The sequence below is a fragment of the Poecilia reticulata genome, chromosome 17 (assembly GCF_904066995.2).
Source record: "Poecilia reticulata chromosome 17, P_reticulata-male-v2, whole genome shotgun sequence".
Classification (NCBI taxonomy): domain Eukaryota; kingdom Metazoa; phylum Chordata; class Actinopteri; order Cyprinodontiformes; family Poeciliidae; genus Poecilia; species Poecilia reticulata.
The window spans coordinates 6,104,206-6,128,972 of record NC_088846.1 but is presented as its reverse complement, the minus strand read 5'-3'; the positions used below and the strand labels follow the sequence as shown (position 1 = coordinate 6,128,972).

The 24,767-nt window shown below is 40.2% G+C and overlaps 1 protein-coding gene across 2 annotated transcripts; it reads right to left on the bottom strand.

Moving 5' to 3' along the window:
- Positions 1–1,622: 1,622 nt before the first annotated feature.
- On the bottom strand, positions 1,623–23,011 carry angptl1b (angiopoietin-like 1b). Of its 2 annotated transcripts, none has more exons than XM_008433174.3 (5): positions 22,779–23,011; positions 10,524–11,359; positions 7,762–7,955; positions 5,787–6,057; positions 1,623–3,699 (listed from the first exon to the last, which is right to left on the bottom strand). In XM_008433174.3, the coding sequence occupies exons 2-5, from the start codon at positions 11,320–11,322 to the stop codon at positions 3,512–3,514; spliced, it is 1,452 nt and encodes a 483-aa protein (XP_008431396.1). In that variant the 5' UTR covers positions 11,323–11,359; positions 22,779–23,011; the 3' UTR covers positions 1,623–3,511. The 2 variants fall into 2 exon arrangements, with proteins under 2 accessions (XP_008431396.1, XP_008431397.1); XM_008433175.3 differs by lacking the exon at positions 22,779–23,011 and adding an exon at positions 13,171–13,841.
- Positions 23,012–24,767: the final 1,756 nt, after the last annotated feature.

Below are 24,767 nucleotides of genomic sequence, written 5' to 3'. Positions count from 1 at the left end.
ACAGTTATGTTCAATGAATTGTAGTCTACGTTCCAATGAGACTCACTTGTCAGATTAAAGATACTCTTTAAAAATAACCTTAAAGCTAAACATACTTTACTTTTTATAAACTGAACTTGTATTTTACTATTGTACTGTTTTGTTTGGAGATGAGGACTAAGAGTTGTTTATGCTTTTACATCCTACAGCAGCTCCTTGAAGTAGCCTTAGTCAACGCACCTGACTTGCTAAGAGAAGTAGCCGTGGCTAACCTAGCTTAGATACATGTCAGAACTAGATAGCCACAGCTAATGGCTACTTAGTAGCAAGTGGTAGCTGCGGCTACTTAGCTAATGGCTAAGTTGACAAAATGTGAAAAAGTTGGCTACTTAGCCATATCTGCTTAGCCATAGCTACTTAGCTATAGCTACTTAGCTAATGTATTGTAACTGCAAACCCCTTGGGTTTTGCAGAAACAATACAGTAGGGTTTAGGCCAAACTGTCACACGCAAAGCCATTAGCTAACCATCCAGGTTAGCTAAAGCCTAAGTAGTCATTAGTTAAGTAGCCCGTAGTGGCTACTTAGCTACTAGTGGCTATTTGGCCAGCTAGTGGCGAAGTAGCCACTAGCGCCACCAACACAATAAACATTGCATTAGTTTTTTACTAAGCTAAGTAGCCACTATTTTACTGTTTTACTCTTTTGGTTGGAGATGAGTTCTGAGAGTTGTTTATGCTTTTACGTCCTGTAGCAGGCTAGTTGATATTTGATTTGGATGAAGACAGAGTAATAGTTTTTCTCGCCGCCATGGAGAGGAACATTATGTGTATGTGTGAACTGAAAACATGTAATGTGCTGAGAGCAGAGGCCAACCAAGAGTGATTGTATTTTGTGTCTGTTTCTTGTATGAAGTTGTTTTTCAGAGGAGAGTGAGTCACCGCTCTCAGCTTTTATTGTGCTTCAGTTTTAGGAAAATGATGCAGCTTCTAATAGTGCTTGCGTTTTTCCATAAACATCCATGGGTGACCAAATGAATGTGACTAGAGTTCTTATAGAGTGTTTTGTTGCTTTGTTAAGAGGCTTACATCGCTGGGTGTGAGATCTCTTGTGGTCGGTGTTTAGGTCTATTTGCAGATCTGCTTGCCTTTAATGTGTTTTCTGCAGTTCTGCTGTTCAACATGGACTCAACGTTTTATCTTTTCTGTCTGCTGACGTAATTTCCCCCTGAAAGGCTTCCAACTGATCGCTGCGTGGATTAAGCGAGAGATCTCGCTTAATCCATGCGAGATCTCTTCACCAAAAGACAAAGAGATCCTCCACTGAGTGGAAAGAATGTATTAAAAGGCAGGATTGAGGGGTGGCATGTAGGCTTCTGTGAAGAAAAACAAACAAACATGGAAATTTGGTACTGATTCCATTCCCATCCATCTCCCTCCCTCACATCTTCCTCCTCTCCCTCCCTCTCTCCATCTAATCTGTTTTGGTTTTTTTTCAGAAATGTGTTTCTCGTTGTCTGTCCCAGCGCTTAAAACTCTCAATTTGCCTGGTAGGCATATTTTTCCATCTCCAAAACCACGCAAAGCAAGACTTAATTCCACCATTTTTTCCTCCTACTCCCCCTCCCTCTCAACAATGCTTGCCTTTCCCAGAGTCATACTGAACTTTAATCAAAGTCCAAACGAGAAAAACACACAAGAACAATTTCCATATGAGCGCGCACATTTTGAGAATGATTGTCCTATTTACAGCAGGAGGAAACGGCTCCTGTTTTTCTACGGGATCGTTTCCTGCTCTCAAAGGACACCTGGCCCTTTTCACTGTTATGATAACTTAATTGTAAGCATAAATTATACGTTCTGGTCACCTGCACTCGGACAAAGTATTTTCGCATGCAGTAGAAAGGTTGTTTTAGGGGTAGGGATTTCAATTAAAAACATTGTGCAATTAAAATGTGCTGCTTCAGGAAAAGTGTGTGTAGTTTGTCTGTGCAGGTTTCAACACAGTGTGTTTTCCAGCTCTTTGTACCTAAAGCTAAGTAGAAGCGGAAACTCTTGTTAGCACCAGATGTTTATCTTGGTGAGGTAGGTGAAGTTGCATTCAGATCATGTGATGTTAGTACCAGTAAAGCTACAGATTTGAATACTCTCTGAAATATTGTTTACCTTTTAACATGCAGGGCCTTGGAAGGTTATTCATACTCTTTAAACTTTTTCACATTTTGTCAAGCAACAACCACAAACTATGTATTTTACATGGTTTCTATGGTTTTTTTTTAAACCAATAAATATCTAGCCATTCCTTTTTTTTTTTTTTTTTTTTTTACAAAAAGCTCCAACTCAGTCCAGTTAGATGGTGGTACAGTTGGTAGCATTAGCTGCGTTTCCATTACAATATTCCTCTGATGTTTGAGAACACAATTTCCCAACTGCGGCGTTTTCATGGAATAAGAAAAGCAATTGAAATCACACGTGAATATTTCATGGGATAAGTCATTATGGAAACATGCTGCACCATCATCCTCCAGTCACTTCCTGTCGTCTTCTTAGTATTTTCCGCCAGTAGTGACATCCAGTCGTTGATCACACGATGCAGTTTTGCGAAATACATTTATTTCGATACGGCTGAAAAAACACCTCATCGCAAAAAACTTTTTAACGAAAACCTTGGGTCTTTTCGAAATTATCATATTGATTTTTGTAACTGCAATTTGCGCGATTTTACAGTCAATGCGGCTGTTCCCTTGAGGATAGAAAGACTTGGGTTCAAATCCCAGTCTTGGGTTTTTCTGCACAGAGTTCTGCCTGTGTGTCCCAGAATCCAACTGCTTTCTCCTATAGTCCAGAAATATGACTGTTGGAACAATTCTCTAACTTATTAAATAAACTGGCATCTTGTCTTAGGTGTACCAAGCCCTCTTGCCCAATGACCCAATGGAGGACGCATTTTAAAGTAAATTTTTCGTGTTTTCCTAATTGGTCTGGACTTTGGGACATTTTAACGCATTCCATTGTAGCTCTCACTACCAAATTAGTGATCTTTTACCAGAAGATGGACGATACATCAATAAAATTTGCGTTGGTTTGGCACGGGTCAAAAACCATTCCACATCTGAATTTTATGTATAGATGTCAGAGTAAAAGGCAGCTCAAAACAAATCGTTGCTACATTTTTCAGTTTTTAATTTGTGAATAATATGAAAACCATGTATTCTTTTCCTACGTTACAACTATTAGATGCGCTACTTTGGGTTTATTAAAACAAACATGTCGAAGTTTGTGGTTGTGGCATCACACAAAATGCTTAAAAGTTCAAGAACTCTTAACTTTTTACTTTACAAAGTTATGTGTGATACAGATTCGGGTCTCCTAATTCCCCATATGTGCAGAGTTTTGCGTATGTTCCCGCAAACCGATGCTTGGCCTCTTTCCCATTGGCTGAGTTTTTCCGTCCGCGATCGACCTCTTGCTGCAGATGTACCGTATAGCGCAGCAACTTAACGAGTGAGTCTTGAATGTGACGGCCTAACAGCCTCAGTCTATGGGCCGGATCAACATGCGGACAGACTTCATGGAGTAGAAACCTCCGCCGTAATCGGCCCAGAAGATGCCGTCCTGGAATTTGCTGCGGTACACTCCTCCGGTGTACCAGACACCGTTGAGGTTGGCTTGGCCACAGGCGTTGTACCACCAGCCTCCTTTATGGAAATGGGCACAGTTACCTGTTGTGGGTTAAAGGGAAACGGGAGGAAGAAAATGTTAATGGGCAAGTGGCTTTTTTGATAGAATGTTTCACAGAAAGTCAGCAGAAAAACTAAGTTTCTTTTAAAGAAGAAATTTGCCTTGATGAGATGTCTAAAACCCCAACGTTGCGCTCCTTCACTAATTCAACCTCTATTTGTGGAGCTTATGGGGATCAACAGTGTTGACTGAGGTCAAGCATGACTGAGTCCCAAAGAGTCGAACACAATTTGGAAAAAAGCCATAAAGAGCTTGTTTACTTTACACCGACAGCAAATAATCTCCTTGTCACGTCGAGCACTTTGGCATGCGTTCAGCGCTGAATGAAAACTCGCCAAAGGGTCATGAATCTGAGCGAGAGATCATTATTTGTTTTCTAAAGGAAGTGAAGGCTTCGCTGACGGCTTCCTGGGATTCCAGGCGAGCGGGGGCCCTGAACCACTACATTCAGGGTCCGTGTAGAAAAACAGGAGCAGAACTTCAATGTTTCTCCACTGTTTTCCACAATAAACAATGCTACCTCCCTGTTAGGGTGCTGAAATATAAATTACAATCGAATACAGTCATTTACAGAGCGTTTGTGATCAGTACGATTACAAGTTGATTTGATTTATTTTTTTTATGTGAATAGTTCACTGGAATTTATGCTTTGTGGACTTTTTGGAGTGTTTTTGTTCATTTTCAGTATATATTTTATCTGCTTCCAGAAATAATCTGCCTGCGGATGATACGTTTTATGAAGCCGATCCCAATCTGGTGGAGATATCCGGTTTCATAAATATTGATCGCTGAGATCAAAGTAAGAATGCGTTGTCGAGGATGTCCTCCTCAGTGGAGAATTATTTTAATTATTTGTGTGTAGAGTTTGTAAAAGGTACGTTAAGGGTAATTAACAAGAATCAGTAGTAATGGCTCAAATTTCTTTATAAAGCAAAACTTGTGGGTAGGCAAAATAAAACTTCTTAGCACGGAAAAAAAACACTTGTATGCTTGGTGAGTCATAAAATTCTGGTTTATAATCCAGACTGCCAAACCGACACTTCAAAATCAAACTAATTAAAACAACGACTTCACTAATCTTAACAAAATATGTTTTCATGCCAACATGTTTCAACTTAAGTCTTTAAAAGTCTTAGGAATTCAAAAACATGCCATAGCTGTCTTGGGAGGACCTAAAAAAAAACCTAGTGTTTTGGTCATTTATGTAGAATGTTCATAGATTCTATCATTTCAGTTTTTAAATTAATTATTTAAGTTAGTTTGGAACCAATATCTATAATAGATGTCTGTATGTCTGCTGTCACTAATTTAAGAGAAGAGCATTAAAAACTGCTTGCCGACAATAACTACCATTGGTTTTAGCTGTCCAGTTGACAGCATCACATGCTAAATCTTAAAGTTTCACTTCATATGGAGAAGAAAAAAGGATGTAGTGCTTTGCTACTAATTAGGTGTATAATTTTAAAGGTCAGTGAAAAGTTTTAAAAAGTGAGGGAGAGCTATGCTAACAACCTTAACATCTAGATGTGCTGCAGAATTTGGTGTGTTTTGGTTCAGTTAAAAATAGTAAAGCAAGTGACACACCAGCTCTCTGACAGATCAACAGCAGAGCAGCTGTTTAAATTAGCTAATCAACCGCCGCTGTGTTCAGACAATAACTTATTAATAATTGCAAAATTAAACATCAGGCCTGAAAATATAAAGCTGTAATGGACTGAATGTCCTGCTCTTTGTGTTTAAAATTCTCGCATGTTTTGTTAGTGTTGAATTCTCATACACTCGTGGAGCTGTTGTCAGTCAGTTGCTATGCCAGCTGATCTGTGTGTAGCGTAGCTACAGACACAGAAAGCGAGTAAAAAGAAGCCTGAGTGGTTTTGAGTTGTTCTTCAACAGTTTTCCTGCCTTATTTCTCCCTTTGCTGTGGCGCAGCGCACAAAATTAATAACACCCACATCTTCATTTAGTTCTACAGCACGGCTACGGAGGGCAAGTCAAAGAATCGTCTTTGATGAGATGTAAACGGTAAAATGCAACGCTTCTCTAAAGAAGACATCCCAGTATGACCGACCTGAGAAGGCGTCCTTGTCTCGATCCAGAGTGGTGAACTGTTTGCCGTTGTGGCTGCTGAGGGAGTCCCCCGCATTACCCTGGTAGGTGCCCAACCGCAGGCGGTAGCCCTCGCTCTCGGGCTCCAGGTGGAAGCTGTTGTACTGCGCGTACACCTTCTTGTCCATCCAGTCCTCCATCTCTACCAGGAGCTTGTAGTCGCCCTGCCTCCCCAGCTTGTAGATAGCCTCCAGGCCGAGCCAGTACTCCCCGTCTATGTTGCCAAAGCCGCTCTGGATCAAAGGAAGATTACAGGGAAGGTTACAATGAGATCACAGGAAATAACGCGTGTTGTGTATTCCTCCGGGTCAACGAGGAGTTTGGAAACGCGGTGATTATCTGGGAACATAAAGCCTCTTGTGGAAGAGTTTGTGGGGTTGAAAAACAAATTAGAAATTTCAATTTGACGGTGTTTTGATTGTGCTTCTGTAATTCAGGAGAACTTCAAAGAGCAATAAAACACATGGTGACAAATGATTACCACTTTAACCTATGAAATTTAGAAGAAAGCAATGCTGAAGAGTTTATGCGATAAAATAAGCGCCTCTATTCAGAATTCTGATACCGGGTCATGAAGCCAAACAATCTTGAACATAGGTTATAAAACATACTCCAAGCTTTTAGTAATGTCGAACTACTAAATCCATTATCCAGATCACGTGTCAGAAAGGCCCAGTCAAAGCCCAGACCCAAATTCAGTTGAGAATCTGGGATAAAACGGAAAGTTGTTATTTATAAATGGACTCCTTCCAATCTAACTGAGCTTGAACTGTTTTGGAAAGAATGGGTACACTGCAAAAACACAAAGTCTTAAGGTATTTTTTGAAAAATTTCTAGTGCAAATATCTTATTAGTACACTGAAAAATAGACAAAACTAACTTTATCAGTAACTTCTCATCAAGATATACGATCTGATTTTAAGTAAATAATTCCTTAAGATTAATAAAAAAAGAACAAGTTCCAATGGCAGATTATTTCATGTATAACACGGGACTAATGTTTTGTTAAAAGTGAAATAATGTGCCTTTGGAGTCGGTACTTTTCCATTAAGGAATTATTGACTCAAAGCAACTTCCAAAAGCTTGCTTATTTCAGGTGTACCAAGATATTTGCACTAGAAACTAGACCAAAAATACTTGGTAAGATTTTGTGTTTCTACAGTGCAAAACATTAATTGTGGAGAAACGGAAATCCAACTAGAGACATCAATTTTTTATTTTTATTTTTTTATAAAATTGATCCTTCCACTTCATAATCATCCATAACTTTATATAGATAGGTTTATCTCTTTTTTTATGTCCATCACATTCAATTTCCATTAAATCTTGTTAACCTTTATAGTTGTTATGTGGCAAAAATGTGAGAAAGTTCAAAAACACCAACGCCCTGTACCAGTTTCAAAAACACTCCACTTGGAAAAAAAAAAAAACTTTGAGGTTTATGAATGTGGACGAATTGTGAGCCAGCAGATGATGAATGAAATAGGATTTCAGCCTGGTTCAGTGTGTGTGTGTGAGATGGTTACGGTTTTGGTCTTGTGGTAGAGTGCAGAGACAATTCAGCGTTGAGGAGAGCAATTTAGCTGCCAGTTACCAGCGCATGATGCTGGCCAGACTGAGTGGAACGCTGGATTGTTGCAGCTGTCAGCAGCGGTGTTCTCCTCATTCTCACAGAGCCTCTATATGCTCACTGCTGGGCCACGCAGTGGGAAGGCTCTATAGCAGAAGTGGTTTTGGAAAGATGTGGAACATACCTTTCTCATTGGGACGGCTACAGTTTCATGATGGGAATCTCAAAACATTGTGTTTTATGGTAACAGAAGGACTTTAGAACTGAAGGTAATTATCTCAAAGACCCCACGGCTCCCTTAGAAAGGTCAAATAACGGCATCGCTGTTACTTTTGAAAGAGTTGGGAGGAAGTGCCGCTGTCATCACCTTGTAGCTATCCCAGTTCCTGAAGAAGTTCACTGATCCATCTCTCCGGCGCTGGATAACCGTCCAACCTCCGTTGTCTATATCCTGTTCACACCAAGCTTGCACTGGCCTCTCCGCCTCATCTGGTTTGATCAAATACATGCCGCTGGTGCTGTGGCCGGCCTCCTGCGCCTCCTGGCAGTCTCTGAACGGGCCTGAAGGAAAATCATGATAAGAGAGAGGGGGAGCAGGCGGTGAAGGACAGGATCCAGCTGGAAAATGGAAAACGAGACTAACAATCTGGCAGTGAACCGAAGAATCATCGGTCTTGTCCAGTAACTTTGTAAATGTTTACATAAAGTCAAAGAGCAAGAGAAAGGCGAAGAGTTTGAAACCTACTTTAAAAAATTGTGCATCTAAGGGAATATAGGCTTACTAGCCTGCTTTAGCTAGTAAGCCTAGCTAAATTAGCTAGGCTAGTTAAAGTAGTAGCTAGTAGCTAGGGCTAGCTAGTAACTATGAGGTTCTATGACACAGAACCTCAGCTTTAACTAGTTAAGCCTAGCTAAAACAGGCTAAAGTAAAACAGAATCAAAGCAGCTGTTTCCTTCATTCTACTACATTTTCAAACATTCCGTAATTTATAGAGTGAGGTTTTAACAAACATTTTCTATGCCAGATAGAAAAAAATAATCTTAAAATTTGACAAATGTTTGACAGTTTATTGTTAGCCTCATAACAATTCTCCTACTAGCTTAGGAGATACATTTTAACTTGGCTAAAGTGTAGCACTACTTCAGTGTAATTTTTTATGTCTCTTTTGTAACTTGAAGTATTTTATTTCAAACTCTGTGTATTCTTACATATACAGGTTTGTGAATAAACTCTACTGGAATGAGTATCAAGTTTTTTTCTCTCACATTGCCCAAGTAAAGCTCACTCCAAATAAAGGAAAGTGCTAGGATACTAGCAAAACATTTTCTTACAATGCCGTTTGGGTTTGATCATCCTGAATGCATTGAATATTTACACAAACAATCTAAAAATATCCATAACTTTTTTTTTTCTCATGGGTCAAATGTTTATTTCCCTGCAAATGTACCAATGTGTTTGTTACATTTAGAACTAAATTGTATGTTTGTCTATCAGAAATGTTGTCCATATGAATGGCAGTAAGGCCTTTTGATTACAATGGTTAAAGGAGACCTAGTACTTCAAGATACTAGTACTCCAATATCCCAGAAAGGCCTTCAGTGTTGGTGAGCGAAAAAAAAAAAAAGTACACTTTGACAACATTGCTAGACAACTCTAAGCTTTACACATTTTACAGTTTTTCTACTTCTTCTTTAGCATTAGCAACATTTCACTTTTTTAATACACAACCCCTCAAGCCTCAACCATATCCAAAAATCCATGGAAAATCTGGCACCTCTGGAATAAAGTGTATGAACACATGTGAAATGAGCTATTGTGGATTATACTGTAAAGTTGTTTGAGTTTTCAGCAAGAACACTCAAAGCAGTCTATTTACCATTTATATGTGGCTGCTGCAGATCTACAAAGCTATACTTGTTTATGATTTCCTCTAAGGACAGACCAATTAAGTCTCACTAATGAGATATGACTTTTTCCCCCCGCTAAGACGTCAAACAGCTACAAATAGATTCATATAGTTGTGTGTAGTGAGTTTGTTCGAGGGGTAAGCAACTCCTATGTAATTATTTATTTATACTACTGTTAAGCTTTACGGCCTCTTGCGTATGCTGAACATGCCTCTGTTTTTGTGGTAACCAGCCGAGACTCCCATCATGCCCGCCTGGCTTTTGTCTGAGTCTCATGCAATGGAACAGTCTCGCAAACGGATCCTTTGCCAACATAGCTGTCCTGAAATCCTTCACACTTTATTATTCTTGGGAAAAGCCAATGTGAGCACGTCAAAAACTTTCTGTCAATGAGCAAAATCCAGCTGGTCGACCCCGTCTTTCCCTTGGTAGAGGTTTCCTTGGTCGACTCGGATTGTACAACATTTGTGTTTCCATTCTGGTCTGTGTTTTCTGTTGAGCATGAAGCAGAGTTCCAGCTGATTTTGCACATTTTTAACCTTTTGAAATTAGGCCGCTGGTCCATCTAAAGCTGGAGCCTTAGAGAGTGATGTTGTTATTGTTGGCTTTTCAAAGTAACGACTGTTGTACATTTCACCATGACAGGACTGTCTTGGATCTACAACGGCTATTGCAGATAGAAAAGGAAAAACAAGGCGTAAATTTTCACCAAAATATTCTGGAATTTTCTTGAAAAAAAGTAAATTACTGAGCTCCAAAAATCAAAATTTGCTAGAGAAAACATGGACATTTCTGAGTTTCAAAAGTAATTTTTTTTTAAACTCAAAGAATTTCAAAAAAGTGAAAAATGTTTGACTCATGAAACTCAGAAATTGCCTTAGTTTTTCTGAAAATTACTGAGATTAACCTCAAAATTTCTGATTTTTCTAGCAAATTTTTGACTTTTCAAACTAAAAAGATTTCATGTTTTTTTTTCTAGAAAATGTTTGAGATGAATCTGAAAATTTCCTAATGTTTTTTCTAGCAAAAACATTGACTTTTCAGTCTCTGAAATTTTCTAGAGCATTTCCGAGATTAATCTCCAAGTTTCTGAGGGTTTGGTGGAAATGTTCTCTTCCCTTTTTTTTCTTTCTACAATGGCCCCGCAACATCATTATATGGATCTGACCGTGCAACAGAATCTAGGAATGAAGAAGAAGGAACGGACAATCGCCCACTCACCCTCTGTGCTGAAGTTTCTCTCAGACTTCGGAACCTCGGGCGTACTGCTCGTGGGGGTTGACCCGGAGCGAGAGCCCCTATCCGGGCCAAACCCTCTGGTGTTTCGACTCTGGATCTCATTGGTGAACCGTGGCACGCTGACCGGAATGTTCTCAGGTACCACCTGCACCAGCGGGGGTCCTATAGGTGGCTGTTCGTGGCGCCGACTGTGCATCTGCATGCAGTGCTCCTCTAGCGTTCCAATCAGCACCGACTGATTGTTCACGATTGCAGACAGTGCTGCGTATTTGGCCTCCAGCTCCTTGTACCGGGACGTCAACCGCAGTGACTCAGAAGTGGCGTTAAGGATGCGTGTCTCCAGCTGAGCCAGCTCCAGTGAGTTATCCCTCTTCCTTATGATCTCATGCAGCAGCTGCATGTAAAGCTGAGTCACTCTGGAGTTCATGTTTCTGCTCTCCTTCCTCAGCAGCTTCATCTCATTCACCAGGTTACCATCCACATCCACCACGAGCTTCAGAGTCTCCATCTCTCGACGCTGTTTGGACAGAAGGTCGCGCACCGCCGCGACATCCAGGCGCGTCACTCGGTCTTTGTCAGTGGAGTAGCCCCGGGTGGCGCAGATGGGGCCCGTAATCTTTTGCTCCGGGACCAAGAAGGTGTAGGAGCACTTCTTGTTTTCTTCGGCAGCCCCCGGAGCTCTTCGTATCCTCGACAGAATGGGGTTCCTCGCCAAGGCTTGACCATTGCTCCAGAGAGACAAACCCAGCAGGAGGGAAAGGCTCCACACTTCAAGTCCCATGGTTGCTCCTCTTGCTATAGCCAAACAACCCAAAGATCTGTAAAATTACCAAAAAAAAAGAAATCATGAAATGATAAAATCTGTGTTTTGTACATTTCAGCAAACACCCCTACACCAACAATAGGTGTCTATCTCCAACTTTACAGCCTCCCGCTATCTTTCGCAAGATTCATTTCTGCATGATACGTGAAAAATGAATAGGATCCATGTATTTACCATCTTTGCTAAGTTAATCTTTGCTGTTTCGTGGGGGAGCAGTACCTATCTTCTTGAACAAATTTAGACACGTACAAGATAAATGAACCTTCATGCACTTGGAACAACTGACCTCATGCAGTTTTGAGCCAGGAGAAAAAACAGAATGCTGAGACAAAAACGATACTCAAAAAGGGAGAGCATGCAAACTCCAATGAACTGCTGTTGTTGAATCTTTTGCAGATCTCTGTCGAATCCTTAACCTGCTGAAGCAAAATAAAAGCACTTTGCTCCCAATGTTTTGACTTGCCTGTCAACTTAGTGTGAGCACACATGAATTTCCCAACTGAGGGACAATAAAGGTAATTTCTATTCTACTCTATAAATGTCAATCCATTGATCTATTTCCTATGCTTCCTTTGGGTTGCATCAGGAAGCTTCCAGCCTCAAGTAGCAAAGTAGTAAGCAAAGGGAAGAATTTTATTTCCAACTTCATTAAAACTACATTCCTGCTGTAATTTGGTTTGTTTGTTACATAACACATATTAAAACTCAGAGAAAACCCCATTTAATTTATTGTTTTCCCCCTCTTTCATTTTCCTTCCTTCTGAGATTCTTTTTTGGTCTTGTTTTCCACCAACCCTGATGGTGTGTTGCTCACTTCCTCAAGAAGGGCAAACTACAAAAGACCACTGCAAAAGAAACAACAAAAAAGGAAAAAACCTAGCAAATCAATTAATAATGACCATTTAAAGAGTTGGTTAATCTTCTCCAGTAATATTCCCATCCAATCTTCTTGGTACTACCTGTTCAATATTTGGTTTTTACGTTTTCTTCAGTAAAACTGGTTCTAAATTACATTCCTGCGATTGAAAGCCAATAGTGATATGTGTGACCATTTGAAAAAAAGAAAGTCAATATATATCAAATAAATATTATTTCCAACATATGTTAGAGATCCTAGTTTATTATACAATGAAATAACTAAATCAAACTCATACTTTTGTTTTGTGTTTAGCTTTCAGTTCTCAGGAATGTATTGGAAATAATTTAAACTGTTTTAAAATCATAAACATCTAATTGGTCGGCCTGCTCAAAAACCCAGCCGCAGATCAATCACCATTTTAGAGGCAAAATATACTTTTTTTTTTTTTAAGATTTAAATAATTAAAAATGATTATTTTTGTTATTCATGGTAAATGTAAATTAATTACTTTGATAAATGCATCTCCAAATGTATTCACATTTCTACTTTTTTAAATTGTTGAATTGTGGCACTCGTGGAGTTCCGTACATACATGTGAACAGTTAGGAAGACAATAACCGGTTTCATGTAACTTACAAGCCAGACCTCTGTTTTTCTTCACCAACCAACCTTCACGAACAAAAATATCCTTGACCATAATTCATTGGCTAGATGTTCCAGGTTTTTTATCTTGTCAGAGGCCTTATTGATTTAAAAAAAATTGAGTGAAAGGAAACAAGCAGTAGAAAAAAGAAGTGCAAAAGTAGAGATTACAATCCAAAAACTCCAATTGAGAGAGTTTGGACTGCAGCTGGAGGCACCACACACAGATGCATCCAGAACATGCGCCGTTACATTCCTGGAGTTAAGCCGCGGCTGAACTAAAGACAACATTGAAAGTCGCTTACCTGGGCTAAAGAGAAGGAATGGACTGTTGCTCAGTGGCTCAAAAATCCTCTTTTCAGGTGGAAGTAAATTTTGCATTAAGTTTGGAAAAGCCCCAGAGTTTGGAGGAAGAGTGAAGACAGACAGAATCCAAGTTTCTTTCGGTCCAGTGGAAAATTTCCACAGCCAGTGATTTGTCATCCGCTGGTGTTGCTCCACTGTGTTTTATCAAGACTAATGTCAACTCAACCTTCTCCCAGAGCACTTCATGCTTCCTGCTGCTGACAAGCTTCATGGAGATCCGGACTTCACTTTCCAGCTGGACCTGGTACTGGACTAAACTTCCAAAGGTACCAAAAGCTGCTTGAGTGAACCTGGTGGTAACTCGCTCGATTGACCTGAACCCCAAAGAAAAACCTGTGGAGTATTGTCAACCTAAGGGCCTGTAAGCCATAATTATTAAAATGAGAAGAACATCTGAATCAGTTCACTGAGTCTACTGAATCCGCATCTGTAAAATTTCACTTTTTGAATCGTATTTCCTGAGTAAATTAGCTTAATATATGATTAGCTCGCTCATACTTCTGGGTACAATTTTGGTGGTGTTTGTAAACTGCATCATTTTTTATCAGGATTATATCTGAGTAAAAGGTTACTTTCATGTTCTGTAGCAAGTTTAAAGAGGCAGTATTATGTCAAATCAACTTTTTGAGCTTTACATCATGTTATAGTGTTGGTTTGATTCTTTCATTTATGTTTGAAAAAAATCATTTTATCTCCCATGGCAACCATTCAGCTGGGCAAAACGCCTGGGTGGACCTAGTTCTGCCTTCGAGACGTGCTTCCGCCTTGGAGAGCACCCCCACCACTGCTTCCCCCCACTCAGCTTCTTCAGACTAGCCAGAAGCAATTAGCAAACACCTGGTTATGACTTCCTGAAGTCATCACAACAGAAAGAGCAAAATACTTTAAAGACACAGAAGTCCTATTTCAAGACATTAAATGACAAAGTTAAATTTAATTTTAAGTCATATTTGATATACATGGCATATTCTATCAACTACGGTTAACATAGTTACTTGATTGTGCTATAAAATGGCACTATGTGCCTGGAAAACAAATAATTCTGCCCCTTTAATGACTTTTCTCTTAAATGATCTGACATCATTAGACCACACTCTGGTGACGATTTGTTTGTTTCCTCTAACCCTTCTGCAGCACGAAAGGAGAGTTGTTTGGCGTAAATCAGAAGGAGCTTCCACAGAACCGTAAACACGAGAGTTCTGTTTAATAATGAAGCGAGAGAGCACTGAAATAATTAAAAAAAACATTTTAGTGCCTTATAAAGTAAACTTTGAAAGATGTCCAGGTGGTCTCAGACTTTGAGTCCAGCAGACAGAAGATGCTTCCTGCTTCTGCAGCCCGGATGTTCCTAATAACGCATATTTTCAATGCGTTCCCATATTTTCAATGCTACAGAAGTGGCCCTGACCACTTCTGTATCAGGTGTCGCGTTGATGTCTGGTTTTAATATTTCTGTAGACCTCACCGCTCAGACCTTTCACACAATTCCCTCACAGCCCTCCAGCCTACCTGCACTGGCTCATGTGGAGCAATACGGAAAGTATTCCTCTGGTGGTCTGGAAAAAGGATTTCACTTAATATTTAAAATAATCCATAGAGGATTGAGCCAACGTGTCAAGAGACGGATCTAAAATATCTCCTAATGAGCACGAGATGACGGGCCCTGATGGATTTACGAGGTGCAGAAATGTGTCGGCACAAGGAATAAATAATTCTGATTGGGCTAATTTTCATGCAGTGGTAACACAAGAAGAGGGACTTGGTGTGTTTGAGGAATAACAGCAGAAACAGAGATTCAGACATTTTAAGTAATGTCTCGGTGAAGACTGTTTTTGTAAAGAAAGCTGATCTTTTCATCAAGTTGGTTTGGACAGAAACTGGAATAAAGAAGGGAAGGTAAGAGATTCTTCTGGCCATGGGTCCAGAAAGATGAACCAAAGTCAGACTAAACCAGAATGCAGCATGGTGGACATGCCAGTCCATCACAGGGAAACACAGAGAACGATGTACGCCAGGGGTGCCCAAAGTTGGTCCTTGAGAACCGACATCCTGCAAGTTTTAGTTCTCTCTCTTGATGCTAGTAACAATCTTTTCAGCAGGTCAATGTTCTTCTTAGGCCTTCTGATGAGCCATCAGTGGATCCAGGTGCGTTAAACCAGGGAGAGAACTGAAACATGCAGGATGCCGGCCCTTGAGGGCCGACTTTGGGCACCACTGACGTACGCAAACACTTATAAGGGTGTTTTCACACCTGACAATCCAGTACGCTCAGTTTGATTTATTACATTTTCAGCTGGTGCGGTTCGCCTTCACACTGTATTGTGTGTCAAATGATCCAAACCCTTTGAAAAAGCAGTTTACCCCCTCGCCTGTGGTGGTGCTGCACCAAAAATCGAAGGAAGCCACAGGAAAACTTCAGAAGAAGACATGAGCACAACTTCATTCTTGACAAAATGATTTGTTTGTCTGTTTTGGTTGTATTTACACAGAATGCTCTGTGCTATAGTTCGCTTCTTTTTTGTGGACTATCCACCACATGTGTTCAAATCGCACCAGAGACTCACTTCAGTCGAAGCCTAGGTTTTTAGGGCGACCAGAGTCCAGTTGCGCATTCACAAACGGACTTTCTGGAAAATGAACTAGAGTTTAACTAAAGCAGACTAAACAGGGCTGGTGAGAACGCACCCTAAAGGTCAGTCAACCAGTCAACCTAACAGTCATGTTTTTGGACTGTGGGAGAACGCCCTAATACCCAGAGAATAAACACAAGTACTGGGAGGACATGCAGACTCCCTGCAGTAACACCACCAGCTGAGACTTAAAGCCTGGACTCACCACTCACTGCTCCAAATATGCCCAAGTATGAACTAATTAATTGTGCTAAGGAGCTAATAAGCAACTAAAGCCAAAAATAATTCAGTTTCAGTTAATCTAAGACAGTTTAACATCTGTGCTTCATCATAAACCAGTGGTCCCCAAACTACGCCTCCACATTTTGTCCGGCCCCCTGAACAATACCAGAGAGCATTTAGATTTTTTTTCATATACCATATTTTCCGGACTATAAGCCGCTACTTTTTTCCTAAGCTTTGACCACCACCGGGGGGCTCTTTAGCAGAAAGTGAATTATCCATCCATCCATCCATTTTCTTGCACCCTTGTCCCTTAGTGGGGTCAGGAGGGTTGCTGGTGCCTATCTCCAGCTAACGTTCTGGGCGAGAGGCGGGGTCACCCTGGACAGGTCGCCAGTCTGTCGCAGGGCAACACAGAGACAGACAGGACACACAACCATGCACACACACACTCACACCGAGGGACAATTTAGACAGACCAATTAACCTAACGGTCATGTTTTTGGACTGTGGGAGGAAGCCAGAGTACCCAGAGAAAACCCAATCATGCACAGGGAGAACATGCAAACTCCATGCAGAAAGACTGGGGCCGGGAATCGAACCCAGAACCTTCTTGTTGCAAGGCAACAGCTCTACCACTGTGCAGCCCGGAAGTGAATCATTGGAAGTCAAAATTGGAAATAAAAGAAGAAAGCACCCATTAAAACGGAATTAGGTTTTAATAGGGAATTGAAATTTGAGAATGTTGTTGATCAGTTAAATAGCACTGAGGGGAAAAGGAAGATTTTTAATTTTTTTTTAAATACTGGGATCATTATGAGAATTTGAGGTATAGATATTAGGATTCAGACCTGAACAGGGTGAACCCCGCCTCTCGTCCGGAACGTTAGCTGGAGATAGGCACCAGCAACACTCCCGACCCCACTAAGGGACAAGGGTGTAAAAAAAAATGGATGGATGGATATTAGGATCCAATAGATGGCAGTAGTGCAACAATAATGGATGCAAGCTGCCATTGAAATCTAAAGAAGAAGAAGAAGAAGAAAGCGGCCATTTTCATTTAGCACATGCTAGTAGCAACACAAAGGATCAGCACTTTTACTGTCACAGTTACTGTTCGGAAACTACCGTAATCAGTTCAGTTAAATCCAAACTTGGCAACTTTTTCTTTTTCAACCGTAATAAATGTGATATTCAATTGACCTGTTATGACTTAAATTTTGGCTGTCCGCCCCCCTCTGCTGCTGCTGCTGCATCGTTGTGGAAAACCTAGAGCAGCAGAGATATCTGAGGCTTATAGCCCGGTGTGGCTTACAGTCCGGAAAATACGGTATTTATTTCATAAATAGTGTTATTTCCAGGATTTTTTCTTCTGTGAAGAACCCAGAGACGGTTATTTGATCGTGCTTTCTGGAAAACAAGAAATTTTTACATTTAGGTACTCCTGCAATCGTCACACTTTTTCTGTTACAAACTGACTCCGGCCCCCCACCAGAGAAGGGAAAAGTTATGTGGCCCTCACAGGAAAAGGTTTGGGGACCCATGGTTAAGACCTTTTAGTCACCTGCCTACAGGTCACAGCTTGAACCCGGAACTTTTACTCCAGAGGAAATTATCCCATAATGATGTCCTATAAAGGACAGTACTTCAAGCCATGCTTAAGTTTAACATTTTAAGATGAACCTGGGGCAGAGAGTAATTACTAGCAAACCAGCCGTCATCCTCTGTTCTCGTGGCAAGAAGCCAAATGTAGAGATTTAAACAGTCTATATCTATCTAGGCTCTGCCTGGTTTCATTGGCGGAGCACTATCTCATGTGGGTCAGTGTGATCAAACTGGTCTTAATTGTTTTCTATGTGCAGCCCTAAGATATACACCGAGATACAACCTTTATCTAGGTGTGTATAGAAACAACTTCCAAACAGAGCAAGGACTCATATTAGCTTTCAACACGCTGTAAGGAAGCGAGGGTTTCTTGATATTTGGGTATTGACATTGCAACACAAAGACAACAGAACTCTCTTTACATACATTCAGTGGAAGATGGTTGTTTATGTAACTGGGTCTATATTAATAGTTTTATATTTCCACAAAATGTGTTCTTTTATGTATTTGTCTGCTTCTACTTGACTGTTGCTGTGTTCCTCTGTGTCTACTATAATGGGTTTGGTCCTCCAACTCCACCTTATTTTCTTCTTCTTTTGTTCAGGGTCCTCCAGGACTATTATAAATATTAAGTTATTAATTTCCTCTCCCCTTTTGTTATTCGTTCCACTGCGGAGAGGCAAGTTTTATAATCTATTGTAATCCTTTCATTTATATTGTTCAAATGTTTATTTTTCCTTCTGTATTAATGATAAGTGTTTGGATATTTTCATTTGAGTTGCTATTACACCTTTATATCATTTGATGCATGCTAACTATTATTTTGTATAGATCGGGTTGGAGAACTGGAGCACATGCTAGGTGCTAATGCTAATATCTCCCGATTGACAGATTAAATAAACGGAGACCGCCTCCTAACCCAGACTTGATGTCTTGTGGTTTGTCTGATCACCACACAACACACACAACGCAGAAATCCACCGGTCACATTTACAGTGCAGGCAATATCCGGTAAGCTTCACAGCTTTGAACTGGCAAACGTTAGCGTTTGGATAAAGTTTAAAACTTCAACAGAGTCCACACCTCCGGGAAGAAATCGTTGCTCAATAGTCGAGAGTCCTGACCTATGCTGTTTGTACAAACCCAATAGCACAGGACGATGGGCTGGTTTTTAACCGGCCTCCTTTTGATCAGGCTAACTATTAGCAATACAAGCTAATGTCAATGTATTACTTTACATTGCTTTCAAACACAGGTTGTAGCAACACGTTTACTAAAGGAGTTTGTAAACTCCTTTACAAAGTTTGTTGAATATTTATTGAGAAATAAATGATGACAAGAGCAAATGAACTTGCAAAGCAGCCATATTGGATTTGAACTTGGGATTTGGGAGAATCCTCCAGATTTCCCAATTGAAATTCTGACTTTTCAAGACCTGAGTAAATTTAATATATATATGTATATATTTATGACATTACACAACCAACAAATCTACTACTGTTTTTAAATCTTTGTCAGGAAGTCTCAGTGGGAAGAGAAACTTCTTTGTATTGCTGTAGGTGGAAATCTTGGTACTTTCTGAGTTGGTATTTGTTAGTGAGACCACAACCATAGAAGAAGTCTAAATAAATTATTCCAAGAGAGACGCAGCAGGGGCTTTAAATTATTTATGTGGTCTTATTTTGACATTTAATTGCACGGCGTCCTGTCCTCAGTCAAAGAAACATATCCTGGTGGATTAGCTGAAACTGCTGCTCCTGCAGATTACTATTTTTGTACCATTTGTCACGGAAATAGTATGCTTGACTCGTTCTGAAGTTCAGTGTTTTATTGATCTCAGACCTCTGAGCCAACATATGTTTTTAATGAATAGATTTTTCAACAACACTGTTGCTCTCTGAAGCCAGAGTTTTAGCTTTGCCATGTGGAACAAGCTGCAGTTTGAATTAATTGTGAATCGTAAACGACATGAGCACAAACTAATGGTCACTCAAGAGAAAACGAGTCACACGTTAAGAGCTGCCCTGCAACAATTTGGCACCGTCGCGCAGTTATTATTTGCACCAAAGTCCTTTCTTACCCCCCACCCTCCTGTTTCTCTGTAACCGCAGGTCAGCTTGCTTTAAAAGTCGAAGCAAAAAGTCTGAGAACATTGGCACGTCTGCATGACTCCAGCCGCTCAGTATGAATCTCACAGGCCCCACTCTGACAGCGGTGACAGTGTTTACATAGAGGCTCCTTAGCCAGGGCTGTAAATCTCATCTGCGGTTATTAGTCCCAAGTTTCCCTCGTTCACAATGTGCAAGACCTCATCAAGTTTATAACAAAGCAGACTTCATATAATGACTTACTAAATGGTTAATTTCCTGTGTTTTTCTTTGTCTGTTCTCAGAGTTGGACATCGCCAGCAGTCACATAGGAGTCAATGCACGAGTATTCACACAAAAGTATTCACAAAAATATTTTTGCCACTTTAGAGCTGCAGACTTCAACCAGTCTTGGGATGGACGGCGTGATGAAAACAGTGATACAAGGTCTTACAAGTAAAAGTGTGTCATTCATCTGTGTGGCGTCCCATAATGAAATCTGGAACAACCAACTGTCCTCAGACCTAAGTAGTAAATAAAAGCCACCTGTATCAGCAGTGGTGGGCTAACTAAAAAGTACTAATCATAAACATTAGCCCTGCTAATGCAATAGCAGTAAACTAACATGCTATTTAGCTGAAGCTAATGCTAAAGCAGTTCACTAACATGGTGTTAAGCTGATGCCAATGCACTACATCAACATGGTATTTAGATGTTAATGCTAAAGCAGTAAACTAGTAGGCTATTTAGCTGAAGCTAATGCTGAAGCACTACACAAACAAGGTATTTAGCAGAAACGAATGCTATAGCAGTACACTAACATGCTGTTTAGAAGAAACTGATGCTATCGTTCTGCTTCGACATAGTATTGTCAGACCACTAATGCTGAAGCACCACACGAAAAAGGTATTTAGCAGAAGCTAATGCTATAGCGCTACACCAACATATTTAGGAGAAGCTAATGCAAAAGAGTTAAATTAAACCATGTTGATAATTGCCAAGTGTCAATGACACAACATATGTTACCACATAGCTTATCATCCTCAGTAGGGCCAAATTTTTGATCAAGAAGCACACAGGACATCATTATATTTAAAAGTGTTTACTGTAGCACTACACTGACACATTCTGGGTACATAATAAATTCCACAATATTCAAATGAAAGTTCACAAAACAGCCAAACGAATGAGCGCTTTAAAATTCGTCCAGAAAAAATATTTTAAGGGAAGCTAAAGTGCGCTAATGGTTTTCAAAGTCAGTAAAGACGCTAAACCGCTAACCAAAAAAATTTGCTCCGCTATTAATGTATAGCAAATTAGCAGAAGCGTGCCCACCACCATGTAGGTATGATAGCATAGCATTAGTGTAATGTGGATATTGTTCTGTGAAGACCTCAGAGGTTTGTTAGAGAACATTAGAGAACAAAAAACTGTATGAAAACCAAGGAACACAGCAGATAAATTAGGGGTGAAGTTGTGGAGAAGTTTAAAGTTGGGTTAGGTACTGAAACAACATGCCAAGCTTTAAATATCTTACAGAGCTCAACAGAGTTGGCAGTAGGTGACAGGGAAGCTTGTCAGAATTAGCTGGAAGACGGGTGGAGCTACTTGCTGGGCGATGCTGAACAAAAACCATTTAGCAGGAAAACAACCAACATACAGCCAGAGATGCAATGGAATCATTTAGAACAAGCCACATCCATCTGTAAGAATAGCCTAACCAAAGTCCAGACTTAAGTACAATTGAGAATTATTTTTGCAAAAAAAATAATTCAGGAAAGAATTGTCTAAAAATTTGCAAAGTTGGTAGAGACATTCCACAAATGATTTTTACAGTGAAATGTGCTTTACAAAATCCTGACTTGGAGAAGCTGAATACAAAAGCAAGCCGCACTTTTCAGATTTGTATTTGTAAAAAAAAAATAATAATAATAATATATATATATATATATATTCTATGCATCGTTTTCTTCACAACTGTGTGCCTCTTTTTTGTCTGTGTATCCCATTAAAATCCCCCCTCCAACCCACACTGAAGTTTGTGGTTGTGATATGACTACCTCTGAAAAAGATTCAAGGAGAATTAATACTTTTTCCAGGCACTTCACAGGGAACCATCGGTCCTGCCTTGTTGTGACCAGTTTTCAAAGATTGGGTTGATAAATAGCCACACAGTGTGAAGACGAAACCACCTTCTACTGGAAAACAAGCATAACTCAAACATCTTGTTAATTCTTTTAAAAATCTGCATTTTTCCAGTCAAGCTGTGCTGTGGCTTTTTCTAAGGACCTGTGCATTTCAGAGCGATGTGCCAGTCTGCCCTCAAGTGCTGGTGCCACTAATTAGGCCGGTCTGCTCAGGAGGCAACATGATACACAGACTTACATGCTGAAGGTGATGAAGGGCTTTATTTCAGACCTACGTTGGTAATAAAAAAACTCATCCACAGATCCTAAAGGTTACCAAATATCCACAGTGTGGTGCATTCTTGGAAATTTCTGACTAACTTACCACAAAATTGATAGGAAAAATAATAAAAATCACAAAAAATATTGTCACAATGCTCACATAAAACAACTGATATGACATTATAAAAGCAAAAATAACAAACTGGGGATTTGAAGTGGTTTTAAATGCTGGGGAATAAAAAACTAATTTCCATTAGTTTTTAATTTATTTAATTTCCAAACTTTGCTCTATTGTTGACTGAGGTGAAGTTGAAGTAGCCCATCATAAGTTGAATAGAGTGGAAGAAATGTCAAATGGCTTCAAGCTGAATAAACACGGCTAATTGTAGCTGCTGTGTTATAAACTGCAGCTGGATGACCCATTAAGTCTCTTTCTTATTCATTCTTTAGACTAACAAATAGGTTTTCTTTTTTTTTTTCCCACCAGTCAGAATGATGTGAACGAGAACTACTGGTACAATATACCTGAGTTGAAAAGAAGAAGAAGAAAAAAAAAAGGCATTTGTAGAAATAACCAGAAGCAACAACTTCCCACCTGTGTCAGTGAGTTCAGTCAGCGGTGTCTCAATAGCGCACCTCCACCAGGTTCATTCTGCGCCTCCTCGCCCCTCGCTGCTCCGATTGCCTCCGGCTCCCACAGAGACTGAGGGCCTGTGCTGACTGACGACACCGGCAGCCGCAGCCCACTGGTACGGAGCAGCGGAGGGTGGTCCATGTACAGAAAAGAAGGGAGGCTGATGGAGAGATTTTCCTTGCAGCCGTCTCGGCCCTCCCTCCCCTCCTCCTCCTCCTCTGATGTCATGTGAAGTTTAGAAGGGGATGATGGATGTTTTCACAGCAAATGAGAGAGGGGCGAATCCAACTTGAGAAAGCGAGCAGCAAAGACACACACGCTTTACGTTAGTGTGTTTCTGTTCCTTTTAGTAATCGGATTATGGTTGTTTACATTGTTTCCACTCACTTGATGTTCCTTTTGTCAAATTCCATCCAGTAGACATGGGCATATCGATCCAAAATATCAATAACATTGATACTAAGTCGATATCAGTATTGTCACTATGGTTTCAGATACAATCTTGAAATTGTATTTAATTGGGGCCTGCCATAGCAATGGTATAAGTCATAAAAACTAAAATAAAACTAAGCAACATTTAACTAATAATAATAATAACTAATAAAAACTAGCAAACACACTTTAAAAGTAAACTGAGTTAGACAAACAAAAATTCACTACACAATAAAACAAAAACTATAATGAAAAAACCCAAACTATTCTGAACTTGGCGTCTGAGTGTTTTTACTGTAACATCTCTCTGTGACCTGCGGAGGTTAATGCTCCATTTCCGTCTTTCACACACATACACACACTCACCTGTCAGCTTCATTCATGAGTCTCTCTCTCCCTCAGTCGTCTTTCTCACTCCTCCCTTACAAATCTGTTTCCTATCAGCTCTAATCCAATTCCGGCTTCATTCCAGAGATCCAGTAGCTCCGGCCTACTGTTGGGAGGGATTGTGTGTGTGTAAACACGCGCATGTGTGCGTGTGTGTGTGTGTGTGTGTGTGTGTGTGTGTGTGCGTGCGCGTGCCTGTGTGTGCGTGCGCGTGCGTGCGTTTGCATGTGTTTTGGATGGTAGAACGCTTCTCTTGTGTTTACGGATTATGAAAGATGTCTGTGTCTCTCGCAGCAGTCCAAGAACTGTTGGCAGCTGTGTTTGTTTGGTTGTGGAGACAATATGCGTGCTGGAGGAAAAAAACAAAAACAGAACAACCCCTCAGCTAAACGCTGCGGATGGAGGAGGAAGGCTCAGGCTTTGAAGATGCGGGGGGATTCTCTGCGTGGGGGCATTTTCCAATCCAGCATGTGGGAGAACGGTGGTTCTGATCAGCATTGTGGCAGTGCATGCATAATTCAGAGAGGAGAGAGAGAGAGAGAGAGAGAGAGAGAGAGATAGGAGCGCAGTTATTTAAAGCACTAATGAAAGAAATTATTCTGGCTTATCATTCCTAAGTAGTGACTTGTCCTTTCTTTGGAAATCGTAAACAATTTAGTAGTTGTCTGAAGAAAAAACAATTGCTTTTCACAATAAGAACTCAAGTGTCGGACTGATAAAGAAAGAAATCTTTTTCAATGAGCTCCTCCTTGTGGTTAAAGTACTTTACTACCTAAACGTCGACAATAGACATGAAAGGGGCAGTATTATGTATTTCACAAGTACATGCTGCTATACAGTGCTATTATATACAATAATCAAGTAACTATGTCACCTTCGGTTGTTATACGAATGTTTCAAATGTCAAATTTGGCCTATAAGAAATTTTACTCCACGATTTAACGCCTTGAAATTGAGCCTCTGTCTCTCTCCTGCTCTTTTTTAACCTCTGCCTTCAGGAAGTCGTCACAACATGGTTCCATTAACTGTTTAACAACGTTTTTACCAGTGTTGCACTGAGAAGTGTAGCTCCTATAACGAGCTCAGCAGATACGCAGTTCCACAAGGTGTTTGCTAATTACGGCTGGCTAG